At 38.4% G+C, this 25,471-nt stretch overlaps 1 protein-coding gene across 2 annotated transcripts in view; it reads right to left on the reverse strand.

The window, feature by feature from the left end:
- Positions 1–25,471, reverse strand: part of LOC306646007 (ubiquitin-conjugating enzyme E2 E1) — a 333,994-nt gene that overhangs the window by 264,644 nt on the left and 43,879 nt on the right. The window contains exons 4-6 of one of the 2 annotated variants that reach the window (XM_079114337.1): positions 4,131–4,263; positions 2,672–2,819; positions 1,642–1,776 (exon numbers count right to left, since the gene is read on the reverse strand). In XM_079114337.1, the coding sequence (XP_078970463.1) occupies positions 1,679–1,776; positions 2,672–2,819; positions 4,131–4,263 (379 nt within the window). In that variant the 3' untranslated portion in view covers positions 1,642–1,678. Of the gene's footprint in view, positions 1–1,017; positions 1,777–2,671; positions 2,820–4,130; positions 4,264–25,471 lie in introns of those variants that run through there. The other variant, XM_079114336.1, reaches the window with a different exon arrangement.

Consider the following 25,471-nt stretch of genomic DNA (forward strand, 5'->3'; position numbering starts at 1 on the left):
GCCCTGTGATTTTGTTTTGGTCCACTTTTTTAAAAAGATGAGGTGGTAGGCAGTGGCATTGTAAGTAGGTTTATCACACTTAGGCCTTTATTTTCTTCTTAAGCCAGGTTACTGTCAACTGACCAAATACAGAGTATTCCTTCTTTTGAAAAGTACTTCCATTTTTGTAGTAGTACTGTATCTTCAGGAATTGTTTGCTGGATGTGTAGTCATGTGTAATAAAACATATCCTGTAAATACTGGATTACTGGTGTTCTAAAAGTTAAACAGGGTTATTCTATGGCTTGCTGGAGATTTTATCAATCTCAACAATGTGGCTTTATTTAGCGAGTTGACAGCATTATAACTAATGTAAGAAATGGGAAATGAGCTACTTGGTGGTTTCAGCTGTGAATCAAGTGGTTAAATGACTATGAAATGAGCTGTTCAGCAAATACACTATCATTTAAAATGGGATACTTTTAAATAGGTGGCTCAGTGAGTGAGTTCAAGCCAAGAACTACTGCACATAAATGTATTTGAGAAGGGGACTGAAAAGCTATCATTCAGATATTTATTCTTCCCCTGCCTTCTCTCAGTTACTCACCTCTGGCTTTCTTCCCTGTGTATTTCACTTACACCCCTGCAATATTTTTTCCTACTGAATGCAATGTAGATCTATATTAATACCCATAGAGTTAGGAGAGTTAACCATGTGTTTTCTAAACGCTCAAATGAACATATGTGCCCCTAGGTGATTTATCTGGAGTAAACTCTAAGGTGGCTATACCAGTTTATCCACAACAGAACCCACAGCATCTCCAAATTAGAAATGCTTTTAAAAAAGATACAGTGGAGTTAGTTCATCTCCAAAGTGTAGATGGGTTAGATTATTTAATTTTTTCTACGACATCTCTATACCTGTTAAAGTACCAGTCCTAACATAAATGTTACCTATTCATTGGCTAGGTTATTGTCTTAGAAGCAAAGAATCTGCAACAAAATGCAAAACAAAGTAAATCAACAAGCGGTGGCAGGTGGTTGTTTTTAATATTGTTTATTAGCACAGTAACAAATGCAGACGTAAGAAGTCTACAACATATAACCAATCCACTGAGTGACTCCTATTCCACGCCTTAACAGCTTAAGGTATTTCACTACAGGTTTTCACAGAGTCCTGATTTAAATCTTTAAAGATTTGCATATAAAATAAAATACATTAACTACTGATTTTCTACATGGTGTCTTATATATATGAGATGACAATGTCTACAAACTGTTGAATAGCAATGTTCCCTTTCAAGAAGGGGAAAAAAATTCCAAATTTTTTTTAAAAACAAAAAGTATGTAGTCTTAGGACTTTTACATAAATGGCCATATGTGTAACCTGTACAAAATTAAGCTGTTTTAAAATTAGACTATAAGCAATTGAACCCAAATGTCTAAATGTACATTCTTTTCTGTACTACATTTCAGCTAATATTGCAGAACTAATGACAGTTTTAAAAGTTTCTATTACCAATTTTGTCTACTGTAGCAAGATACCTTAAGTTACAACAAAATCTTAGGAAATAAGACTGAATAATATCTGTTATAGAAATACCCTACTCTTTACCAGCTCCCACCCTCCCCCACCCCTTCAAAATCATAAGCAGCTCTCTTTGACAGACAAATAATGTAAGAATTGTGAAAACCCAATTTATGTAGCGTATCTCTTGGTCCACTGTCTGGCCATTCTGTCATGTTCTGCTCTGTTGGTCATATACTGAGTGGCAATACTTCCCACCAAAGGGTCGGCTGGAAGAAGAAAATGTAGAACATTTTAAACTACAGCAAATGAGCGTAGGTAGAAATATACAAAGTACTTGTGATCAAATCCATCTTTGAAACGCAATTGTGACATTCTAGGTGTTTTTCCTTCAACCTTTACAAAGCATAGCAAGGGGTGTGTGTGTATGGGGGGTGACTGTTACCAAAACAGAATGCTTTGGTTTTTTCTGTTCCACTTCTCTTCCAACAGGTAACACCACATTGAAGTTTCTTTGGTCTTCGTGTTAGCAAGCTAAGTGGAATAGAATTTGGAATGTTCAAGGCTCCAGACTAGCATAAACATCCAGCTGTGTCCATGTTATCTTTTAGCTCAGTGGCACTAACCATGGCACCATAAATATGGTGAAGTCCCCATGGCTACTGCAGTGTGACACTATATCTCTACACTGTTATTTACCTAGAAAGAGCCAGGTCAAAACCCAGACCTCCAATTAAAGAGTATTTCTGTGAAAAAGAGAATGTTTAATAATTAAGTTTGTGTTTGGCTTAGCCAGAAAAATTAATCTTTTAAAATGAAATGAAGTTCCAACAAAATCACAGTTCAGTAACCATTAAATATTTAGCAAAAGATAAACCATTTTCAAAACTGAGTGGCAATACCCAGTAAGAGCTATGCGCCCAGAGTTCACTGAGCTGAGTAGGTCAGGCCTATGACTAAGCATTCAGGGTAGGGCATTTTGTGTGTCAGTTCAAAATACCTTGTTTCTAGACATTTTAACTAGAGGACTGAATTCTTTAGATTAAAGCTTCCTTAGAAAGTTCTTAGAAAAACAAACTCCATCTTTAGAAAATCTTGGTTTATCTGGAAAATTAGTAAGTAGTTTTCACATGAGTAAGAATAAAACAATTATATTAACCTTACCAGGATTACAGTCTGTAAGAAGTGAGCAGATAGAAAGGAGAACTTTAGAAATGGTTAGTGCTGGACTCCAATTATCTTTCAATATGTCCAAGCAAATAACTCCTTGACTATTAATATTACAGTGATAGATTCTTGTTCGAAATGTAACCTTGGAAAAAAAAAAAAAAAAAGTATCAAACAATATTCAAAACAAACTAAAAATCTTCCAGATTTCCCGTTAAGAAAGTGGGTAATAGTTTAAAGATAAGGTTAGAAAATGTTCATTGATACCACCTCAGGGATTATCAATTTCCTCTTAAAGTAATGACTTCTGACCAAAGCAAAGGAGATGTAATACTTCTTCAAATCATCTTTAGCAATTTTAACCTTTTAAATGTTAACATTTCCAAGTCTGAACAGCTATTTGCTGACCTCTTGTGTTGGCAGGTAGTACTACATTACAAAGTATGCTTCAGAATCAAATATTGTGAATCTTAATGTCACAAACACTTTAAAAAGTAGCAAACAGTGGCTCAGGAGGCTGAGACAGGAGAATTCAAAGAGTCTCAGCAAAAGTGAGGCACTAAACTAACTCAGTGAGACCCTGCCTCTAAATAAAATATAAAATAGGGCCGGGGATGTGGCTCAGTGGTCCAGTGCCCCTGAGTTCAATCCCTGGTACCCCCAAAATAAAAAACTAGCCAACTATGGCTACACCCCAAAAGGGTGTAGGGAGGCACAAAAATTTGAAAAGGTAAATTTTCTTTTTGTAACCTGTATATTAGATCCATATATTGTCTACCCAAATCACAGAATTTACTAAAATTTTCCATAACTTATTCTGAGTTAATGAGTTATTCTGTCTGGTTTCCTAATTTTTGTGATGTACACTAAAACGTAAAAATTCCCTGTGACTACCAATTTTTTTTTAAAATGACCCAGCTTTTCTTGGTGCTGTAACTGTACCTTCATCCAGCATTCCACCCAGTCCCCCAGAGGTTCTCCTGACAGTGCAGGTGAGAATCACAGACTGTTGGATGTCATAATAGGCATGGGTGAGTTGGGCAGTCTTCATCTCTACTAGGGTAAAAACTAAGGCCTAGAAGGTTAAGGATATGAACAAGACCAAAAGATGACAAAAAACAGAATCCAAAGCTTTGGTAGACTGAGTTAGTGTTTCAGTTGTTTCTGTGTACCAGTATTTTGATATTTTTTTAACTGCCCAGGAACTTTGGTGGGGTGGAAAATAGGAGATTAATTCCTGGTTGCTAACAATGTTGCCAGAAATAGCAAAATTTTAAGCACTTATTCCTAGAAATGGTCTCTGGCAAATGAGGCAAACCCAAAGAACTGTTTGGTATACTCAAATATACTTCGATTCATTAGGAAATAATAAAAAAATCTAGTTTTCGTAAGAATTAAATTGTGTTCTCAGAAGAATTATGAGAGATATTGAGCATAAATCAGGGCCATTTCTTACCTTTGGAGGCTTGAAGGGATATTCTGGTGTAAAAGTGATATCAAGGAAAAATACACCACCTTCGTACACAGATCCTGGAGGCCCTAGAATGGTTGATCTCCACTCATAGATGTTATCACCTTTGGGGCCAGCACTGTGAAGTAAATACATAAAGAGATGAGTAGATGGTGGCATCATCCTAATTTTACACTGTCTCTCTACCCTTCTGAATATTTGGATTCTCTTTACAAACACAAAGTACCTTTCAGGAAGAATCTGATACAGAATTGCAACAAACCCATCAGCCATTAGTCAAAAAATTGGACGTAAAAGAATGTTAGATCCATTCTAAGTCCACTTAGCTGTCACTAAGTAAGAAACTTTACTCAATTCTCATACCTCTCCTTGTCACAAGAAAATGTAAAACAGCCAGGTGTGGCGGTTCATGCATATAATCCAGTAACTCAGAAGGCAGAAGCAGGAGGATTGCCAAGTTCAAGGCCAGCCTGGGCAACTAAGCAAGACCCTGTCTCAAAAATTAAAGGGTTGGGGTTGCAGGTGGAACCCAGTGGTAAAGTACCCCTGGGGTTCAACCCTAGTGCCACCCCCAACACAAGGTAATTTTTTAAAAAGACATATTTACACAGAAGCTAAATATGTGACAAATGATTAAAGTTTCCCTCAGAACTACATTATTTCTTGTGACCATTTTCAACACGTTTCATTTTATGATCCAATAACTGGTGCGGCTGCTGCTTCCTTGTTCTTTATCTCAATTATCTTACCTTAAAAAGAATCTAATGAACTACTGTACTTTTTACATTATAAATTATGCCAGGTGGGAGGAAAATGACAGATATCCAATAATATATATTTGATTCTGCCACTGAGAATTCAAAGACAGTCTCAGCAAAAAAGTTTTCTTTCAGTCTGAAATTTAGGGTGGGGGAAGCAAAAGAAACATAAGGAAGAAAATGACATTTCAATCTTAAGGGAGAATGAGGCCCAAACTGGGCTGGCCAAGGGCAAAAGAGTTTATACATTGGAGCGCTTACTGTGTGACCTTGAGCAAGTTACTAAACCTAAACCTTATACCACCTGCCGAGAGAGGGAGAGGGAGAGGGAGAGAAACTGGAAAGCAAAAGACCCGCCATGATCACAGATATTAATTATCCCCACTGGCTCAAACAGTATGATCTTAAAAATCTTAGTGATGCGGCACACCCAGGAACTAATTAAAAGCTTGTTTTAGATTAGATATATATTTATCTGTGTTAAAAAAAAAATGACTTTCTGCTTTTACATGACATCTGATCATAATTTTCAAAACTGAATCTCTTAATCAGCTCTCTCTCTCTAGGAACATGCTGTAACCTCTCCAGTAAGGTTAGAACTGGTCTTCCTTCTGTCTTCGGAAGCTTGCCTTCATGTTTGTGTCTCTTCCCTCCAATATGTTAGAGAGACACCCCCCTCCCGCCCACAACACCTCTTTCTAACATTCTTCCTGCCATGTGAGGAGATAGCCACTTGAAAACTAAGTAGTCTTTTACAAGACATTGAAGCTCCCAGTGCCTTCATCTCAGATTTCTATCTTCCACAAACTGTGAAATAAATTTGTTTAAAATGTTTTATCTAGCTTATGATCTAAGTCTTAAAGGCAAAAGCTACCTTATACAGATGAGGAAGCTAAGCTCTCTAAAATTCACTACTAACAGTATTCCAAAGCTATTCCCTAAAAATACTGAATCAGGAGGCATACTGTTTTGTTCATATCCAACTTGATGATGCTAAGAAATCAGCCTAACCCTAGGGGTGATATGTTAGCAATTCTGCTGGCTCCCAAGTATCACCCCCATCCAAAAAAAAAAAAAAAAATTTTAACAATATGTCATTATAAGCATATTTTATAGACCATACAGAAAAACGGAGTCCCCCAAATTTCAATGAGCATCAAAATAAACTATGGAACTTTCAAAATAAAAGATTCCTTGGATCCCTCCCGGACCTACTGAGTTTAGCGTATCTAGAGGAGGAACCTAGAATTTGTGGATTTAAAAAGCTACCTCCAGTGATTTTTTTGAGCTAGTGGTTTGCCTTTGGGAACAGATAACTCAAAGTAGGACAGTTAGGAATGTTTATGAACCTTAACATTTTATAGTTTGTCACCTGTGATACATATCTAGAAATCCAAATCAAGATCATTACTTTGCAATTTATTCTGCTTTTAGTATGTATATAAGGTCACCTGAAAATTTTAAAAAAAAGAAAAAAGTGGAGAAAGGGAGTTAAGGAATCAAGAATATCACATGACTATATAATAAAGAAAAGTGTTAAACTTCAAAAATGGAAATGATGGATAAAAACTATGTAAAACAATATCAAATGTAGTTGAAAAAATAATAAATGGCATAACAAAAGCCCTGAAGAAGATTCAGTAATGGGAATTCCCTAACCTGTGGGCCACTCAGTAATTACTGTGAAGGAGCCAAGAATCCACTGAAAAGACCAAACACTGTTTTAAGAACAAAAGAATCTTTACACATTTATCACTATTAGATAAATTCAGGTAGCTTTTTGTCATATATGTTTTTTTAAAACAAAAGAACAAAAAAACCCAAAAACTTTAAAGGGACTGCACATTTTTGCCTCTCTCCTCTTAAAGTTCTAAGAAAGTTAGGATCTACTTGTCTAGAAAGTGAACAACTGACCTATAGGGCAGGTCACATGTTAATAGCTCTCAGGTGGCCAGTGTCAGAACAGGGAAGGAAAGAATGTAAATGAGGCTGTTGAAGCAAAATGTCTGTACGAGTACCCCACCCATTTCTCAATAAGACGACGAGGCTCACCTTTCAGTCAGCGAAGAATGCTTTTACCAGCCTTCTACCCCTCGCTTTAACAGAAGATACTTTTAGTTCCATAATAAGAAATTCAACTTCAATTTTAAACACTGGCTGAAGGAAGTACACTTTAGAGAAGCATGTAATTTAGTTAATCAATCTGCAGTCTGAGTGATTATTGGATGGAAAGTCCTAAATTGGGAAAATGGGGTTGTAAAGGGGGAGAGGGGACCGCTTCACAACAATTTGCCTGAAGTCTACCTTGGCAGCTTTTGCCTGGGCACTTATTTTGATTGGGATGCTCTAAATTTGGTCATCTCAGTTTTGTATAACATGAATTTTTAAAAATAGTCAACTATTTAAACTATCAATGGGTTTACAGAAATTAGTATCATTTTTTAAACCCACTTGTTCCTGTTTGAAGACGCTGAAATTTAACTGTGATTAGTTTGTGCAAAGCTGTGACTGGGAAGATGAAAAGAGACTGGCTAAGCCTGTCAAATTTCTTGAACGGAGATTTAAGGTTTGTAACCAGAACACTTTTCAAAATGAAAGGGTAATACATTAAACTCTTACACTAGGCAAAAAGAAAAAAGATTAAGTTGTTGTTTTTTTCCTTCTAGTCAAAACAAATATTGCTATGGCACACATTTTAGAAAAATAGTCATTTCTATTTCCAACATGGTATTTTATTTATATGATGGCTTCTGGCTTCACACAGGCACATAAACATGAGGAGCAGGGACTGTAATCAGTTACAACACAGTTCTTCCAGGGCGGCAAAGTCTGTTGATTGATAGGCAACCTTTCCATTTGAGTAACCTTAACAAGGACTCTTATCTCTGATGGTTGTGACCCCAGAGACCTATTTTCTTTCCAATTACCACTGGACAAGACCTGTACACATTTTATGCTTCATTAACACTATGTCGGTGATTATGCAAAGCCTAAAACTACCAATATGGTAGTTACCACATATGGTTTAAAACAGAATTTGAACAGTACAAAAGGACCAAAGTCATTTAAGGTACAATTCTAAGAAATTAATAAAACCAATAGTAAAAAACTCTCATTAGAGCAGTCTTACTAGAATTTTATGTGCTCCCTAGATTGGCTTAAAATTTTCCAAAGTAACATTTAAACTTCATTCTGTTTTGTCTTAAAATAATGTTTTGTGAGTCCTCTGCACAAAACATCCTCAGTACTAACGTATTACAGCAAACACTACTGTTCTTCCATTTCAGTAGTCAAAAATCAAAGTTCAATTTCAATTTTCAAATGGTATCACCGGTTTCTGTTTTTGGTTTTTTTTTTGAACACTCGGATGCAGAGCAAATATCAAAACAGTTCTTAAAATCTGTATTTTTGATTAGATGCTGTGGTTCACACCTGTAATCCCAGTGGCCTGGGAGGCTGAGTCAGGAGGATAGAATGTTCAAGTACCAGAAAGGAAGATGTGATAAAGACTGTCGATTGTCTAATCCAAGTCTATGTCCTGGATTATCCTATTATCTTGCGCTACATTATCCCATAGTACAAGCCCCAGAAAGGAAGATGTGGCAGAGACTGCTGATTGGCTAATCCAGATCTATCTCCTTTCTTTGGAGAAGCTTCATAATAAAACTAGTCACTTATATGAAGTGTATCATTCATCACAAAACCTTTCAGCTGTCGTCTTACAGTAGTGATTCTCAATCAGAGGTAACCCAAAACACCTGGCAATGTGTGCAGTCATTTCTGAATCGTCAAATGGGAGAGAGAGAATGCTAAGGGATGCTCCTAACTATGGTACAGTGCATCTGACAGCTTCTACAACAGGAATCATCCCAGCCTAAAATGTCAATAGTGCTCAAGGTTAAGTTAGTAAAGGCAAGAAAGCTTCAGTTTGAACCTGTTGTCAGGCTCCAGTGCCCATCACTTTATAATAAAATCCCCCCCAACACACAAACGATTCATTTTCTTTTTGATACTGGGGATTGAATGCAGGGGCACTCTACCACAGAGCTACATCCCCAGCCTTTTTTCTTTTTAGATAGGGTGTCACTAAGTTGCTGAGGCTGGCCTCAAACTTGTGCTCCTCCTGCCTCAGCCTCAGGATTGCAGGTTTGAGTCACACCTGGCACGAAACCATGCTCACACATATGTTAGTTTTGAGAAGTCAGCTATGGAGAACATTAAGTGGCAATGAAGATCAACTCTTTTCTAATTTTCTAGGTTTAAGTTACTATTTGTATTGTATCTAGCTCTCTTCTCCTCTTTTGGTAACTACACAATAAGAAATGTGTCAGCCTTAGTAATGCTTAGTTCTGTTAAGACTGCAAAAATCAGTTATCAAACAATTTAGAAAATGCTTATCAGAAGAAATTCACAATCAAATCTATATTCCCTATGATGAACACTACCCAAAATGCACTTTTGATTCTGTTTTCTTTTGCTAAGAAATTCATACAGAATGATAAACTCTGAAGGTAGCAAACTACCAGAACAAATCCTCTTCCCCAGCAGTGATGTACAGATCTACAGGGGGTGAAAGCTGCTGCTCTATGAGATCAACTGTACTTGGTATACCCAGAGGACTTTAATAAAAAACAAATATAGGGGATGGGGCTGTAGCTCAGTGGCAGAGCACTTGCCTACCATGTGTGATGCACTGGGTTCAATCTTAGCATCACATTAAAGTAAATAAAGGCATGCTGTCCATCTGTAACTACAAGAGAAAAAAAAAAAAAAAAAAAAAACTTCTTGCCCTCTGCACCCTTATACAACAGTGACCACCTGTAACCTAGAGGTAAATGCCAGAAAGAACCTGAAATATCAGAAACCCTTACTAAGGAGACTAATAGGCTAGTGTGACATGGTTTTGCTATTCAAAAGCAGGGCAACCGCTGCCATAGTCCTAATTTACTAAGAGGCACCCTCATACATGGTGGAGGGAACAGAAAAGAAAGATACTCTGGTACTGCTGGGAATGTACCATTCAGGTTACTATCCCTTGCAAAGAACTTCTAAACCAAAGTTCAACTTCTAGACCCCAGCAAAGCTGGTACTCACAGAAAAATTGAAAGCAACAGTATCCAATCTATCTGGGGCAGTTATGGAACACAGTGGGCCCAAACAGGTGGTACAGCACCCTAAGTAATGGGAAAGAGTCTAATCCCAGACTTAAAGTCTAAAAAACAATTTGATCCATTGAATGATATCTCCAACAGAGCCCCCCTAAAGTTCTCTATGCTAGGCACAATGCTACCTACTGTCCTCCAACAGAAAGTAGATAACTCTCCAAAGGAATTTTTAAAAAGATTTTGTGGTGTTGGGGGTTTAGCCCAGGGCCTTGTGTGTGCTAGACAAGCACCCTACCACTGAGTCCAACACATCAGTCTTTCCAAAGGAATTTTTGATATAACTTTTTGTAAAGTACAAGGCTGACTTCTGGCCTATGGAAGCTGTAGAATTCACTTTTGTAAAACATCCCAAACCAGAAAAAAAACAAATTTGCATATATTGACAATGTTATAGTCATTTGGATACACACACTCTGTTACATCAGGTTTTAAGTCTCTGGAGTAGTACTTTAATTTTCAACACATACTAAGGGGCCTGACATTAACAGTAGTTAACAATACTTAATCAAATGACCAAGTATGTACCACTGTTTAGGATTATGCAACAATGTATGCAAATCAGGTAAAATAACTGCAACACCACAAAGGCTTGACTTTGCCCAGTTAGTCATTTGACTGTAGTTTTACTGTATGTGCTGCTCCTTTTTAAAGTAGTGATGATTTACATTCCAATACTGAAGAAAATAGATACACATAGAATAAGGACATGATTTTAAAAATAAAACTACTTTCAAGATCATTGGTGGGGCTGGGGTTGTGGCACAGTGGTAGTGTGCTCACCTAGCACGTATGAGGCCCTGGGTTCAATCTTCAGCACCACATAAAAATAAAATGAAGGTACTGTGTCCACCTACAAATAAAAAATATATTAAAAAAAAAAAAGATAATGTGTGAGGTAAGCAAAAGGTCAAGACACGATGTCAAAGATGGCAAAGAGCAGACCTGAAAAACACCAACATCAGGGGGCCATTATTCTTAAATACAGATAACCAAATTATATAAGTATTGGTAAACTGAGCTAAAGAACCATGCTTTAACTTCTGGCCTCTCAGTACAGTGGTATGGGTAGGCAGCAAGCAAACGAAATGACTAGTTTTACTTCCAGGGCCTGAAAGAAGGGGAAGGCACAGGAATGATTAGAGAGAATGAGAAGATCAACATTCCTTGTGTCTTGGAAGTCAACTTCCTACAAAGGTTAAGGAGGGATGTAGGATAAAGGGGGTCCAATAACAGCTCTCTTCAGCAGAAACGACACAAGCCTGACTTAGAACAACTCTAATTTGCTAGAGAAAGTGTCAAAGCAGAATCAGGTGTGACAGTGACTTCTATTCCCACTAAATCCAGAGCCAGGTCTATCTTTGATATCTTTGATTGATCAAAGATTATGATATTTGCTTCATTCGCTAAGGTTTCTCACTCACACATTCACCTCCTGGGCAGCTTCCACACAACTGCTGCCAACTCAGACTTGGGGTGAGGAAGGCAGGCAGGGAACAGCAAGGTCAGTGGGAAACACAGGACATGACACAAGTGTTAGTGTACAAGAATTAGACTTCAGCACAGTGTGTGTGTGTTTTTTTTTTTTTTTTTTTTTTGGGGGGGTGGGGGTGCCAGGGATTGAACCCTAGAGGTGTTTAATTGCTTGGCCACATCCTGAGCTCTTTTTATTTTGAGCCAGGGTCTTGGGGTTGGGGATTTAGCTCAGTGGCAGAGCGCTTGCCTAGCACACACATGGCCCTGAGTTTGGTCCTTGGCCCTGAAAAAGGGCCTCGCTAAGTTGCTGAGGCTGGCTTTTAACTTTTGATCCTCCTGCCTTTCAGTCTGCTGAACTGCTGAGATTACCCACACCAGTTTGGACAGTGATTTCTGATCACTTATTGTGTGATGTGAATCTGTGATTATTGTATTGTTTGGTAAAGCCTGTAGTAATATCGGTGTTAAAAGTTTTTTTATTGCTCTTTTTTGCTTTCAAAGAATTCTAATTTGGATTCTATGTGGCTACCCTAATTATGAGTAGATCTCAGAACACTTTCCTACACTGTCCAATCAGCCTGGAACTTCTTGCCTGCTTTTGGCAATCTTGCTGTTTCTTATCCTCACTTGGCATCCTCCTTCCAGGGCATCCTAGGTCCAGGCCCTGTAATTTCCTTCAGTACAGGCCTTGTTCGACCTGGAGGATGAAGATGCTTTCAGCTAAAGCTGGCATTTACATCATCAAGAAGGGTGAGGTGGCTCTCCCAAGGTCCTCTCAAGGAGGCCACAAGGCCAAAACTATCTCTACCAATCTAAAACACTATTTGCCATTTTTACCCCTATTCTCGCACAATTGTACTGTTTAACGTTTTACCGAGGTTACACCAGATGTGATGTGGCAACAGACTGAATTCAGAAGCAGAGATGAAAATTCAGCTGTCTTTTATTAAGTCAAACATTAAATCTATTTGCAAATATGTAAAACAGTGCTACTCTTCAAAGTTTTTAATTTTAGTTATTTTCATTAAAAATGCTATTTATAATATTGCTTTATTATTTTAAAATTATAGATGATTTAATGTTTGTTTTGATTTTAAATACAGTAAAATCCTTAATTATTAACCATATAATCAAAATCTCCTGGTGTCTGCAATAAACTCTGAAGAATGTAATGGGATCTTTTCTATTTTTTTTTTTTTTTAAAACCTGCGCTTGCACATGCTAGGCTAGCGCTCTATCACTAAGCCACATACCCAGCCCTGTAACAGGATCCTGAAACCACTAGTCTAAGAACCACTAGGCAGACTATTTTAATTATCAGTGTAGTTGATAAACCACTCAAATAATTCTGACTTCCACTAGACATTAAAATCAAAAACTAAGAACTTTAAATAGAAATTAGAAGAAAATTTAAATGAACAGTTTTAGTTTTGGGACTGGGGGAAGCCATCCCTATCTCGACAACCTGTAGCAGAGGCTGTCCAAGTGCCTCACCACATCCCTTACCATCTTAAAGCTGCTCTGCAGACAGCAACAGGCAAAAAGTGAGGTGACTTAACTCCCTGAGGTGGTTTTACAACACAGATTCTTTGAAATCCCTCCAAAAGGTAGTCTAATTCCCCTCCCTCTGACTCTAGGCTGGTGGTAATTATGTTTCAAGTAATGGAGCATGTGACTTCCCTAGCTGGGTCCTTTTTTAAAAAGGAGACATGGTTTTCCCCTGGCTCACGTGCAGCTGTCTCCTTTTCTGTGCGCCTTGGAAACCCTATCCATGCCATAGGACATCTAACTTCCATACAGCAGAGACCACGTGGATAGACCCTACAGAGAATGAGAATTTAACCTAAGAAGCCCCAGATTTTTTGAGCCCTCAGTTCTTTGGTGTGCCTAGCCCAGGCATGTGAGTGAGAGGGCATTCAGATGACTGCATCAGAGATGGCCCCAGCCATCTAGATCTAAGAAAAGTTATTGTAACAAATGGGGGGTTGTTGTTTTACACCACACAGCAGTAAACAACTGGTACCACTCTCTCAAGAACAGCCTCGACCAGAAAGAGTTATTTGGGTAGGATAATTGTGAAGCAAGTGGTTTACAGGATTTCCCAGTTTCCCTGTAGGCACCTTCCACCGTGGGAGCTGGCTGATTTTGATAAGGCACCCTTTACTAATTTTTCTTCCTTTCCTTCCCAACTCTTCTTTCCCCTTGCACCTTGAAATAAACTACAGCACTTGTATTCAAAATCTTACCTCAAGAATCTCCTTCAGGAGAGCCAAAACTGAGTCCCACTAAAGTTTAAAGCACACAAGAAAAGATGAACAGAAAGATACCATAAACAAAGTTTATAAAAAGGTGGTAGAGGAGGAGATATTTGCAGTACATCACAAACTTAATATATTGACTCTAAAATCTTTAAATAATACTCAGTGGATAAAGCACACAAGCATTTCTCAAAGGTGGAAACCCACATGGCCGGCCAATAAATTCTCAATCTTACTTAGACTCAAATGCAAATTAAACACTGGCACCCTTTTACCTGTCAGAATGGTAAAAGTCCCTAGAAGACCCTTTGTTACAGAAAATCTGTTTCTCTGACAGTTCTCTGAACTGTCCCCAAATAAATGGACATATGCAATGGCAATAGAATGTTATTTATAAGGGTCTTATGTATGATAAGAGAAATTTGGAAAGAACTAAATTATTGATAGAAGATAGGTTAAGTGGATTGTGGTACACCATAAAAATGGGACACCATGCTGCTGTCAAATAAGACGAGGTATGCTGACTATAAAGAAAAATAAGTCCATAATGTATTGAAAAAAAAAATAGGTTCCAGAACAGTGCGCAAAAGACCTCATTTTTTTAATGAGAGATACAATATAACCAAATCTTAAAAGTGGTTTGTGGCTGGGCGTGGTGGCACATGGCTGTAATCCCAGCGACTCTGGAGGCTGACGCAGGAGAGTCACAAGTTCAAGAGCAGCCTCAGCAACTTAGTGAGGCCCTAAATTATTTAACAAGGCCCTGTCTCAAAAATAAATAGGGTGGGGGAAATGGCTCGGTGGTCAAGCACTCCTGGGTTAAATCTCTGGTACAAAAAAGAAAAAAGAAAAAAGGTGGGATTTATGCCTGTAGGATGAAATGTGGGGAATTTGAATTAAGATTTTTTTCTTTGGGGGGGGGGGGGGGGTTTGCCAGGGATTGAACTCAGGGGCACTCAACCACCGAACCACATCCCCAGTTCTTTTTTTGTATTTTATTTAGAGACAGGGTCTTGCTAAGTTGATTAGGGTCTCACTAAATTGCTGAAACTGACTTTGAACTCGGGATCCTCCTGCCCCAGCCTCCTGAACCACTGGGATTACAGGCGTGTGCGGATTATTGAGATTTTAAAGCATAATGATCATGCAATAACAACAATGTATTTCTGTTCTGAAGAACAAAACAAAAGGTTAAAGAGATGGAACTGAATCCATCCTAGTAAAGAAAAAGTGAAAGTAACTATGGTTACTCTGAGGTAAGCAGGCTGTCTGATTATGAAAGCCAGTATTCTGATTTTCACCTCCTCCTTGTAAGAGTAAGTGGGGAGTTACTCAATCTGGGCTATCAATACTCCTGCTCTAGCCATTCAATCTTTATTTTACTTAAGCCCAATTTTTACAGGTTTCGTTTTGTTTTAGAACAGTGCAGGTTAGGCTCTGAGGAAGGATTTTTTGACAAGTCCATTCCTGCTTCTTAGGGCCCAAATATGTTTTCAACAGTGACCTACTGACATATAGGTCAGTAACCCCTTAACCAACATGGTTTGGTCCAAAAGGTTTTTGAACTTGCAATTTTGGGGACCTGGAGAATATTTGCATAAACACATTGAGATATCTTAGGGACGAACCGAGTTCTACGCATGAAATCCTTTTGTTTCATATACACACAGTCCAAAAGTAATTTTGTACAATATTTTTAGTGTAGCTGTGTTTTAACTGCAATGTCACATGATGTTATGTGTGAAATCTGCACTTGTATTATGCCTGTGCTCAAAAAGATTTGGTTTTTCAGCATGGTCCTGGCACCAAAATAGACAGGTAGATCAATGGTACAGGATAGAAGATACAGAGACATACCCACATAAGTACAGTAATCTCATACTAGACAAAGGTGCCAAAGACTTACAATGGAGAAAAGATAGCCTCTTCAACAAATGGTGCTAGGAAAACTTGAAATCCATATGTAGTAAAAGGAAATTAAACCCCTATCTATCACCCTGCACAAAACTCAACTCAAAATGGATCAAGGATCTAGGAATTAGACCTGAGACCCTTCACCAAATAGAAGAAAAAGTAGGCCCAAATCTCTATCATGTTGGCTTAGGACCAGACTTCCTTAACAAGATCCCCATAGTGCAAGAAATAAAAGCAAGACTCAATAAATGGGATAGATTCAAACTAAAAAGTTTATTCTCAGCACAGGAAACAATAATGTGAAAAGAGAGCTTACAGAGTGGGAGAAAATCTTTTCCACACACACTTCAGACAGAGCACTCATCTCCAAAGTTTATAAAGAACTTAAAAATTACACCAAAAATATAAAGAACCCAGTCAATAAATGGGCTAAGGAAATGGGCAGACACTTCACAGAAGAAGATACATAGGTGATCAACAAATATATGAAAAAGTGCTCATCATCCCTAGTAATTACAGAAATGCAAATTAAAACCACCCTAAGATTTCATCTAACTCCAATTAGAATGGCTATTATCAAGAACATAAGCAATAATAACTGTTGGCATGGATGTGGGGAAAAAGGCATACTCCTACATTGCTGGTGGAGTTGCAAATTGGTACAGCCACTCTGGAAAGCAGTATAGAGATTTCTCAGAAAACTTGGAATGGATCCACCATTTGACCCAGCTATCCCACTCCTCGATCTATACCCAAAGGACTTAATCAGCATACTACAGTGATATAGCCACATCAATGTTCATAGCAACTCAATTCACAATAGCTAGATTGTGGAACCAACCTAGATGCCCTTCAATTGACAAATGGATAAAAGAAACTGTGGTATATATACACAATGGAATATTACTCAGTCATAAAGAATAAAATTATGGCATTTGCTGGTAAATGGACAAAGTTGGAAAATATCATGCTAAGTGAAACAGGCCAAGCCCAAAAAACCTAAGGCCAAATGTCTTCTCTGATAAGTGCACGACAATATATAATTGGGGGGGGGGGGGGGGGGGAGAAGAATGAAGGAACTTTGGATGATGTAGAGGAAAAAGGGGTAAGAGGGAGGCAGGGATGGAAAAACAGTAGAATAAAACAGTATTACACTATATGTATGATTACATGAATGGTGTGAATCTATGTTGTGTACAACCATAGAAAAAGTTGTACCATTTGTGCACAATGAATCAAAATGAAGTCTGTAAAAATAAAAAAAATATATTTTAATTAAAATAAATAAATAATGTAAAAAAAATTTTTTGGTTTTTAAGATTAGGATTACTCAACCTATACCACCGCTTTGGGTGAAAATGTAAAATAATCATTCACACAATATGTTTAACTGCTCCTACCCCCAACTAAAACCCCTTGAAAAATCAGTGATCACAAGGGGTTCAAGTCTCATATGGCTGGGTGGTCTCATTAAAGGACAGACTAGACTTGACACAGGATAAACACTTCCACTGACATTTAATTTGAAAATCTGGAAATGCCCAGAATGAATGGACATTTTTATCTCACTGTCTTCCCTTCTCCCTCCAATTCAGTGCTCATTCCTAGCTTCTTTCCAACTATGCTGTTAGGGAGCTGGGAAACTCATCTCAAGAAAGACTGCAACCCCTGCAACAGTGTAAATCAAAGGGCTCAAGTTTGCTGCAATAGCAGGATGCAAATCCACCTTCAAAAGGAGGCAGGGAGCTGCGTGTGCAGGCCTGAAATCCCAGCTACTCAGGAGGCTGGTGCAGGTGATCACCTGGGCAGCTGGGCAGCTTGGTGAGACCCTGTCTCAACAAGGGTTTGGAGGGGGAGATCAGTGGTAGAATGTTTATCAAGTATGTTGGATGCCCTGGGTTTAATCCTCAAGGTGTGTGTGTTCAGGGGGTGGGGCACAGGAGACCCTTTCACCAAGAGGGTGCTTTTCCTCCCTTTTTAAATGCAGAAATACCAACTGTTAGCTAGTCAGTAGCTGTTCATCATCACAAAATAATCATACATCCACAAAGCTGAAAATAACTTATCCAAATACATGAAAAATTAGGTTTGAATTCAGTTCTCCAGAATTTAGAACCAACATAGGACAAGGGTAGAAAAATAACCTAACATTTGCAGAAAAATAAAAATTCTTTCCGAGATGTTGACAGTTTTTATTCTTTACCCAAATGCTCTGAATCAGAAAAGGTAACATGATACCCATTTTAAAGACAGGGAAACAAACTCAAATTAAGTCAATGTGTTTGTACACAGTCATAAAAGCCTGGAAATCACTTCTTGCCAAGGCACTCCTGATTTTCCTACAGTGCTTATCCTTCTACTACACCATAGAACTTACAATAAAATCATATTTTTGAACTTACCACACAAGTTATTCAATCACATTTACAGGTCTGCCTTTCCTTCCTTATTTTATGTATTTCTCTTTCACATTTGAATGGAAGTTGATTCCATTAAACAGAAAGAAGAAAATCTTATCTGCTAAAAGATGTTATTAAATTTTCTTAAAAATTAATTCACTTTATTTGTAGAAATGAATTAGTTAAAAATAAACACATACCACACAGTACTTAATGTACAGAAGATTTCAATAATAACATGACAACTCAAAAATGCTCAAAATCCCCACCTTAATGGAAACTACAGATGGCTTTGAGGAAAACAAACATCAATTCAACTGAATAGTAAAAATATTATGCCCCTAAATTGCAAAGACAAGAAATAAGTACATTTCTTTCTTTTTAATCTTCCCCGTAAAGCTACAAGACAATAAAGAATGTGACACCTACTTTCCCCGGCTCAGAAGTTAGTTTGGTCCCAAACACTGTCCAGGAACTGAGATCTACTCCACTCTATTTCATCCTCCTTCACAGTGGCACTAGGAAGTCCAGCAGTTACTGGGATGCCCTACAGTGAAAAGTGAGGTCAACCCCTGCCTGAGGAGACAGCAGTACTTAGGGCTGCAGGCTCTGTGAATCCGAGGCCTCTGGCCTCTGCTACCCCTTTGTTCCTTTCCCTCTCCAACACAGGACCTACAATTCCGAACTACCAGGAATTAACAGGATGGGGAGGTGAGGAGTTATTTACTGTACTTAGAGAGTCCTGGTCCCAGATAGCTTGGAGAGGAAGGGGAAGGCTGTTCATATTTGCACAGGGCTGAGAAACTGAATGAAAGAGGCTATGCCTTGTATGTCAAATACAGAGATGGACTGGGAGGGGAGGATCTGGGTCTTTTCATCACCAACTCTATTCCCTAAGTGACTCTCCACCTGTCGTCTCTACATATCCTTATAGCTCAGCAGCAGACAATTGTTTTCATAAAGCTAGCTGTTGTAGCATCTGTTAAAACACTGACATGACATTTCATAGCTGCACATATAACAAATCTAGTATTGTAGCTAGTAGTCAGAAAGGTATAACTTTTATCACTGGCCACTGGACAGCCACCAAAATGACTACTAAATCAAACATGACAGTGCATTTTGCTATCACAGCTTCCTATAATGACTGTAATAGTTTTTAATATTTAATACCAAGGGAATACAAATCAACATCCCCAGAAAAGGGTTCTGCCTAACAAAAACGTCAAGTTACTTAAGATTTTCTGATCTTCTATGAAGAACACTCTCAGAGAACTAACTGTTAAGGGTAAGACCTATTCTAGATAGCTCTTACAGAAAAGGCCCAAAGCCAACATGAGTTCTAATGAAAAGGAAAGGAGGCAATCGTTCCAAGCTCAGACTGAGGAGTTTGGTTTCAAGGTCACAAACAGGGCTATGAACCCCAAGGCACTGAGTGGAAACTACCAACTTTAAAGAATAAAAGGACGTGGAAAATGAAGTAGGTGGGAAATTTAACCTCTTATTTCTTTCTTAAGTCTTAAAAGGAAAAGGTAACCCTAACTTACATACTGGACCGGAGGGAAAAAAATAACAACACCTCAGAACACATGCACAAAGATAGGAGAAAGACAGCATGCATCGATGTTTTATTCTTTCTCCAAAATCCACAAAATTACGGTAAGGGGGTTATTGAAAAGGGTCTAAGCCTCCAAAAGATAAGGAGGAATGGCAAGGAAACAACAGCAACAAAAGCTTAGAAACAAAAAGACTTAGTAGTTAGTGGCAAAAGGTCTGAATATTCAAATAAAGTGAATCCTTAACTGGATGTGAAGAAAGCCAAGACTGTATCTGTGTATTCCATATAATCCCTTGAAGACTTAGGAATCTGTGGTACCTTGGAAGTTGGGAGTGAAGCAGGAGGTTTGATTCAAGGTAAGAATTATGCTGACAGGGCAAATTCTAAGACCCTCTGTGATAGGCAGAATTCTAAGATGGACTGCTGGATCTTCTCTCCTTCAGTATGGGCAGAAGCTGTGACTTGCTTCTAACCACTAGAATATGACAAAGTGGATGGGATGACACTCCCTAGACCAGGTTGTATTTTATTTACATTAAGACTCGAGTCTTTATTGACTAGAGTTTCCTGCTAGCTTCTGCTAGTTTCCTGCTAGGAACTGGACTCTGCCAACAAGAATATGAGCTTGGAAGGGCTTCTTATGAAGATGCAGGCTGCCAACTCCTTCACTGCAAGTTCAAGAAACCCTGAGCGGAGGACTCAGCTAAGCTGGGCCTAGACTACTGACCCATGTTAACTGTGAGATACTAAATTCATATGTTGTTTTGAACTGCTAAATTTGCAGGAAATTGTAAGCAGCAAAAGAGATTCTGCTAGACTGAGGTTTATTTCCTGGAGAGGGGAAAACAGAGGGTCCCTGCACCAGTTTCATCAATATGGATGAGGGCAGAGGTGCTGTGCTGGACATAAGCTCATGCATGCAGGACAATTAAGACACCCAGTTTCCTTCCTCCACTGAGCTCCCACAAAAGAGCCTGGCTTTCACTCTCCAGGAAGTCTCTTTTGGGGAATATGAGCAGCCCAGAGGAAAGATTTCAATATACTGACATTAAAGACTCACTCACAAAATAAAAGAAAATCAAGGAACATGGTTCCTTCCTAACATGGAAAACAAAGATCAGAAAAAACTAGGAGATGGCCAACTACAGAAAACAACTTTGAGAAAAGGAAATTTCAAAATAAATTCATCATTAATATTCTGAAAGAAAACACTGCATTGATGAAACAAGAATAAGGCCAAACAAAACAAGATCCAGAGGAGGAAAAGTAACAGTTTTTGGAAATCAAAAAAATTTTCAAAAACTTTACAAAAGGTAGAGATGAACTCTCCTAAGAAAGTAAAAGACAGGTAGAAAACAAAAAAAAAAAGTTACAAAACAAAGGACAACAAGGTCAAGTTTTGAGGGCTGGGATATAGTTCACCAGAATGTATAAGGCCCTCTGCTGGGGGACAGGGGCTGGGGGGGTGTAGGGTAGGATGTTGGGGTTGTCCTTTTTTTTTTTTTGGTTGTAGATGGACATAATACGTTTTATTTATTCATTTTTATGCGGTGCTGAGGATCGAACCCAGTGCCTCATGCATGCCAGGCAAGTGCTCTACCTCTGAACCACAACCCCAGGCTGGGGTTGTCCAATTCTTGAACAAGAGTAAGCCAGAGTGGTGGTCACAAGTTTCCAGACTGAAAGGGTACAGTACTTAGAGGAAAATATACCTACATGGGGCACACAGTTTTCCAGGGAGAGAAAAAGAGATAACTTACAAGGAACACAGAATCAGTTGGCTTGGAATTTCAATACCAGTGGGAATGGGTTGGCTTTGGGTCAATGTCTTCAAAATGATTTCCAGAACAAATTCTGTACCCAAACTATCAATCAAGTATGATGTCAGAACAGAAATCTTCAGATATTTGAGGTCTCTAAAAATCTATGTACCAAGAATACTTTTTCATGGAAGTTACTAGGGATATACTCTACAAGGGCATAAGCAAGAAATAAAGATAAAGAAAATAAAAATCAAAAGGATATTAATGAACATACCCCCAACCCCACAGCCCCAAACAGTGACAATACAGCCTGGGTATGACAGCTGTATATAGACTCAGCAGGTCCAAACTTGAACAGGTTAGAAAGCTCCAAGAGAAAGGCCAGATGTGGTAGCACAAACCTGTAGTCCCAGTAGCTCGGGCGGCTGAGGCAGGAGGATCACAAGTTCAAAGCCAGCCTGAGCAAAATGTGAAGCAAAGAACAACTCAGTGAGACCCTATCTCTAAATAAAATACAATAAGGCTGGGGATGTGGCTCAGTGGTTGAGTGCCTCTGAGTTTCAATCCCTGGTAAACCACTCCCAAGAAAAAGAAAAAAGAAAAGAAAGCTCCAGGAGGGATTTCTTCAAATAAAGCCCAGTGCTTCTGAATTTCTTCTGTGAAGGTTTAGACAACCGTGAAAGCATCTCAGGTTGAATTAATGACAAGTGTGTAAATAACTATGAGGTGGGAAAGGAGAGAGTTGTGAAGGATCAAAAGAAAAGGTAAGAAAGAATAATTTTTCCAGGGGAAAAAGTTATGCAGGAAAGGAAAGAGTAATCACAGTTTGCTGTATGTGAATAATGTTTACATAGAATAAACAGTGAATATTGATCGTGAAAAGAATGGAGGGAATACTAGAAAATAACTAAATGTTCATCACATGCTGCCTTGAATCAAGAGTTACTGGCAAAAACTGAAACATCAAGTAGTATCGACACAGTACCTAAAAACAGGAAAGAAATGGCAAAGTAACCATCTCTAAGAGGAGCAATTAAGTACCACTAGAGAGCAAAACGTGGGGAAGGCTATTGGAACAGTGTTGTTTTTTTTTTTTTTTTTTTTTTTAAACAAACCCCCAAGAACTATTTGCATCTGTAAACTGTTAGTGTATAATTTTAATACAAATAAAAATTAAAAGAAAAGATGGAAAAGATAAAGATAATATCTTAGAACCTACAACCATGTGACACAGATCTTCTTTCCCCAATTCAGATTCCTCTACCATACTTAGCTATTTTTCTAAATGATCATCCACTTAGTTTTCAGATGTCAAACAAAAAGATCAGCTTAGTATTATGGATTCACTACATAGGGGTCAATGCACATTGTACAACAGAAACTAAATATAAAAAAGGAACAGACGGGGTAGAGAAATTTGTTCTAAGGAGAACTGGGAAGGTTAGCCAATAGTTGTTTAGCCTAACAGATTTTTTTTCAGGGGAGAGATAAAGAGAATGCAGAACTTTCCATACGAAAATCTATGTCTCCTACAAAAATGTAGCTGAAGATGGAACTGGAAAGACAAAATGTGAACCCATCACAAAGGACCTTAAGTGACTAGGAAGCGATTTAGAATTTCAGCTTTGCATCTGCATAGGAATGAAGTGGGGGGGGATCACTCTTAAAAAATGAAAAACCCAAACATAAAAAAATCAACCTATTTAAAAAAAAAAAAAAAAAAAAAAAGCTACATTCAACCTTCAACAAATGGAGAAGAGAACTAATTAGAAGACAGACAGATCTAACAACCAGGACTATAGTAGTGGCTTAAAAGTAAAATGTCTTTGGGAAATCCTAAGCACTTGATGGTAACATAGATCCTAATGAGTTATCAATAAACCACAGGTCCTATGAGCACATGAATATGTATCCAAATAAGAAGTCTACCTTCATTCAGTACTTAAAGGGTAGAAAGGAACCCAGCCTGTCTCTTCCTGGCCTGCCAGCCTCCCAGCAGTATTGTTCACCACACACACCCCCAACGTCATGTAGCACTTACCCAAGACATTATTTACTAAATAAAAAGTGGCTTAATGTATATGACCCTATTTATTAACATTCAAAAATTATCAAATCTGTACTGATTTTTAATGTTTTTACTATTAGCTATATGCTTAAATGATTTACTTCTGTTATATACAATTGTTTTAAAATACACTGTACATGTTATTTTAGGTTTACCTGGTTTTATTTCAAATTATTAAAAATAAGGTCTGAAATTTTTTTAAAAACACTATTTCCTTCGGTTTACAGTGTATAAAAAATAAAATCAATACCTTTAGTTCATCTGGCAGCTTGGTTGTGTTGTTCTTTCAACAACCAGGACTCACAAGTTTCAAAACTCACAAATAGGCACATTCAACATCACGTAAGAATGAGATAAGATGAATGCCAACATAAACTCATAGGACCACCACTAAAATGCAATGCATTTCTGACAATAATCTTGTCTCTCCACAATTTTTTTTTACTAAAGCTACTGTCAAAATTAGGACACTTTAGTGTTTTGTTAATGGGTGATTAACACTGACAATGAGCCCCACACATCACAAGAAGGCACACGAGCTAAGACACTGCTAAGAAGATAAAATTAGTATACTCAAGATTTGTTTGGCAAAACAACTAAGTGAGGTCAGTCACCAGGGCTGGAGAAGCAGCAGCTGCAGCACTAGTCCCAAGCCCACAGAAACCTGAGCAGGGGACAGAACGTTCATCTTCACCCAGCCAAGGTGAAAGCACTTCGAAGCCAAGGAGCAGACAGCTGTGAAAGCAGGCTGACAAAGGAAGGAGCCTCTGCATTCAGCCTAGAGGAGTAAAATGGCCTTCTCCTGCAGCAGCAGCAGCAGCAGCAGCAGCGGTAAGGGCCATCCCTCACACCAAGACACCACTTACACATCTGCTGTGTGCAAAACACAGAGGCACGACACGGTTCTGGATAGTGGGCTCAAAAGAAATGAAGGAGAATTTCAGTGGCTAGCAGTTGGGGCTGCTATGCACAGAACATTGAGAATATAAAATAAATCCTAATGTGTTTTATGGCAGTATTACAAACCAATAAAAATACCCATTTAAATCTTACCATTTGTTCAATATTATGCCAGGTATAAAATAAGTTTGCCTACTGGGTGGGCAGATTGAAGTCAAATCATTAAGGGCCCTTAAAACCCCAGGAAGAACAGTTTATACTCAATGCACTGGATAAAGCAAAGCCACAGCAGGTTCATTCTTTAATCATTTAAGCATTCAAGAAACTGAGCCTCAGCATCTTTAAGTAATTAACCTTAACGTAAGGTCACTCAGCTACTAGCTGGCAGAAGTTGGGCTCAAACTTATGCATTTCCAAGGCCATTCTCTATAGAATGACCTACTTGTTGCTTCATATGGGCTAGTTTGGGGATGAGGAACCTGGTGATCACAAGCAGTTGTCGATCATGGATATGGATATTAAGTCAGGAGGGGGAAGCCAGGTAATATGAAGAGACAAGAAGGCATGTGCTCAGGTGAAGAGCAGTTATGTTCGTGTTGGAGGGAAAGGGAAATTCCCATGCTGTTTTAGTCAGCTTTTTCACCACTGTGACCAAAATCCCTGACAAGAACAATTAGAGGAGAAAAATGTTATTTTGAGGTTCACAGTTTCAGGTTTCAGTCCACAGACAGTCAATTCCATTCTTTGGGGCCTGAGATGAGGCAGAACATCATGGTGGCAACAGTGTGGTAGAGATAAGACAGCACAAGACATTGCACCAGGAAGCAGAGAGACAGTGCTGTCCTCACCAAGAAAAAATATACACCAGAAGGGCACACCCCGGTGACCTACCTCCTCTAGCCACACCCTACCTGCCTATAGTTACAGCTCATTTAATCTCTATCGGGATTAATTCACCGATTGGGTTAAGGCTCCCATAACCCAATCATTTTACCTCTAATCCTTCCTGCACCATCTCATACATGAAACACCACATACCTAAACCATAATACATGCCTTTTCCCTCCCTT

This window comes from Sciurus vulgaris, assembly GCF_902686455.1.
Source record: "Sciurus vulgaris genome assembly, chromosome: 16".
NCBI classification, from domain to species: Eukaryota; Metazoa; Chordata; class Mammalia; order Rodentia; family Sciuridae; genus Sciurus; species Sciurus vulgaris.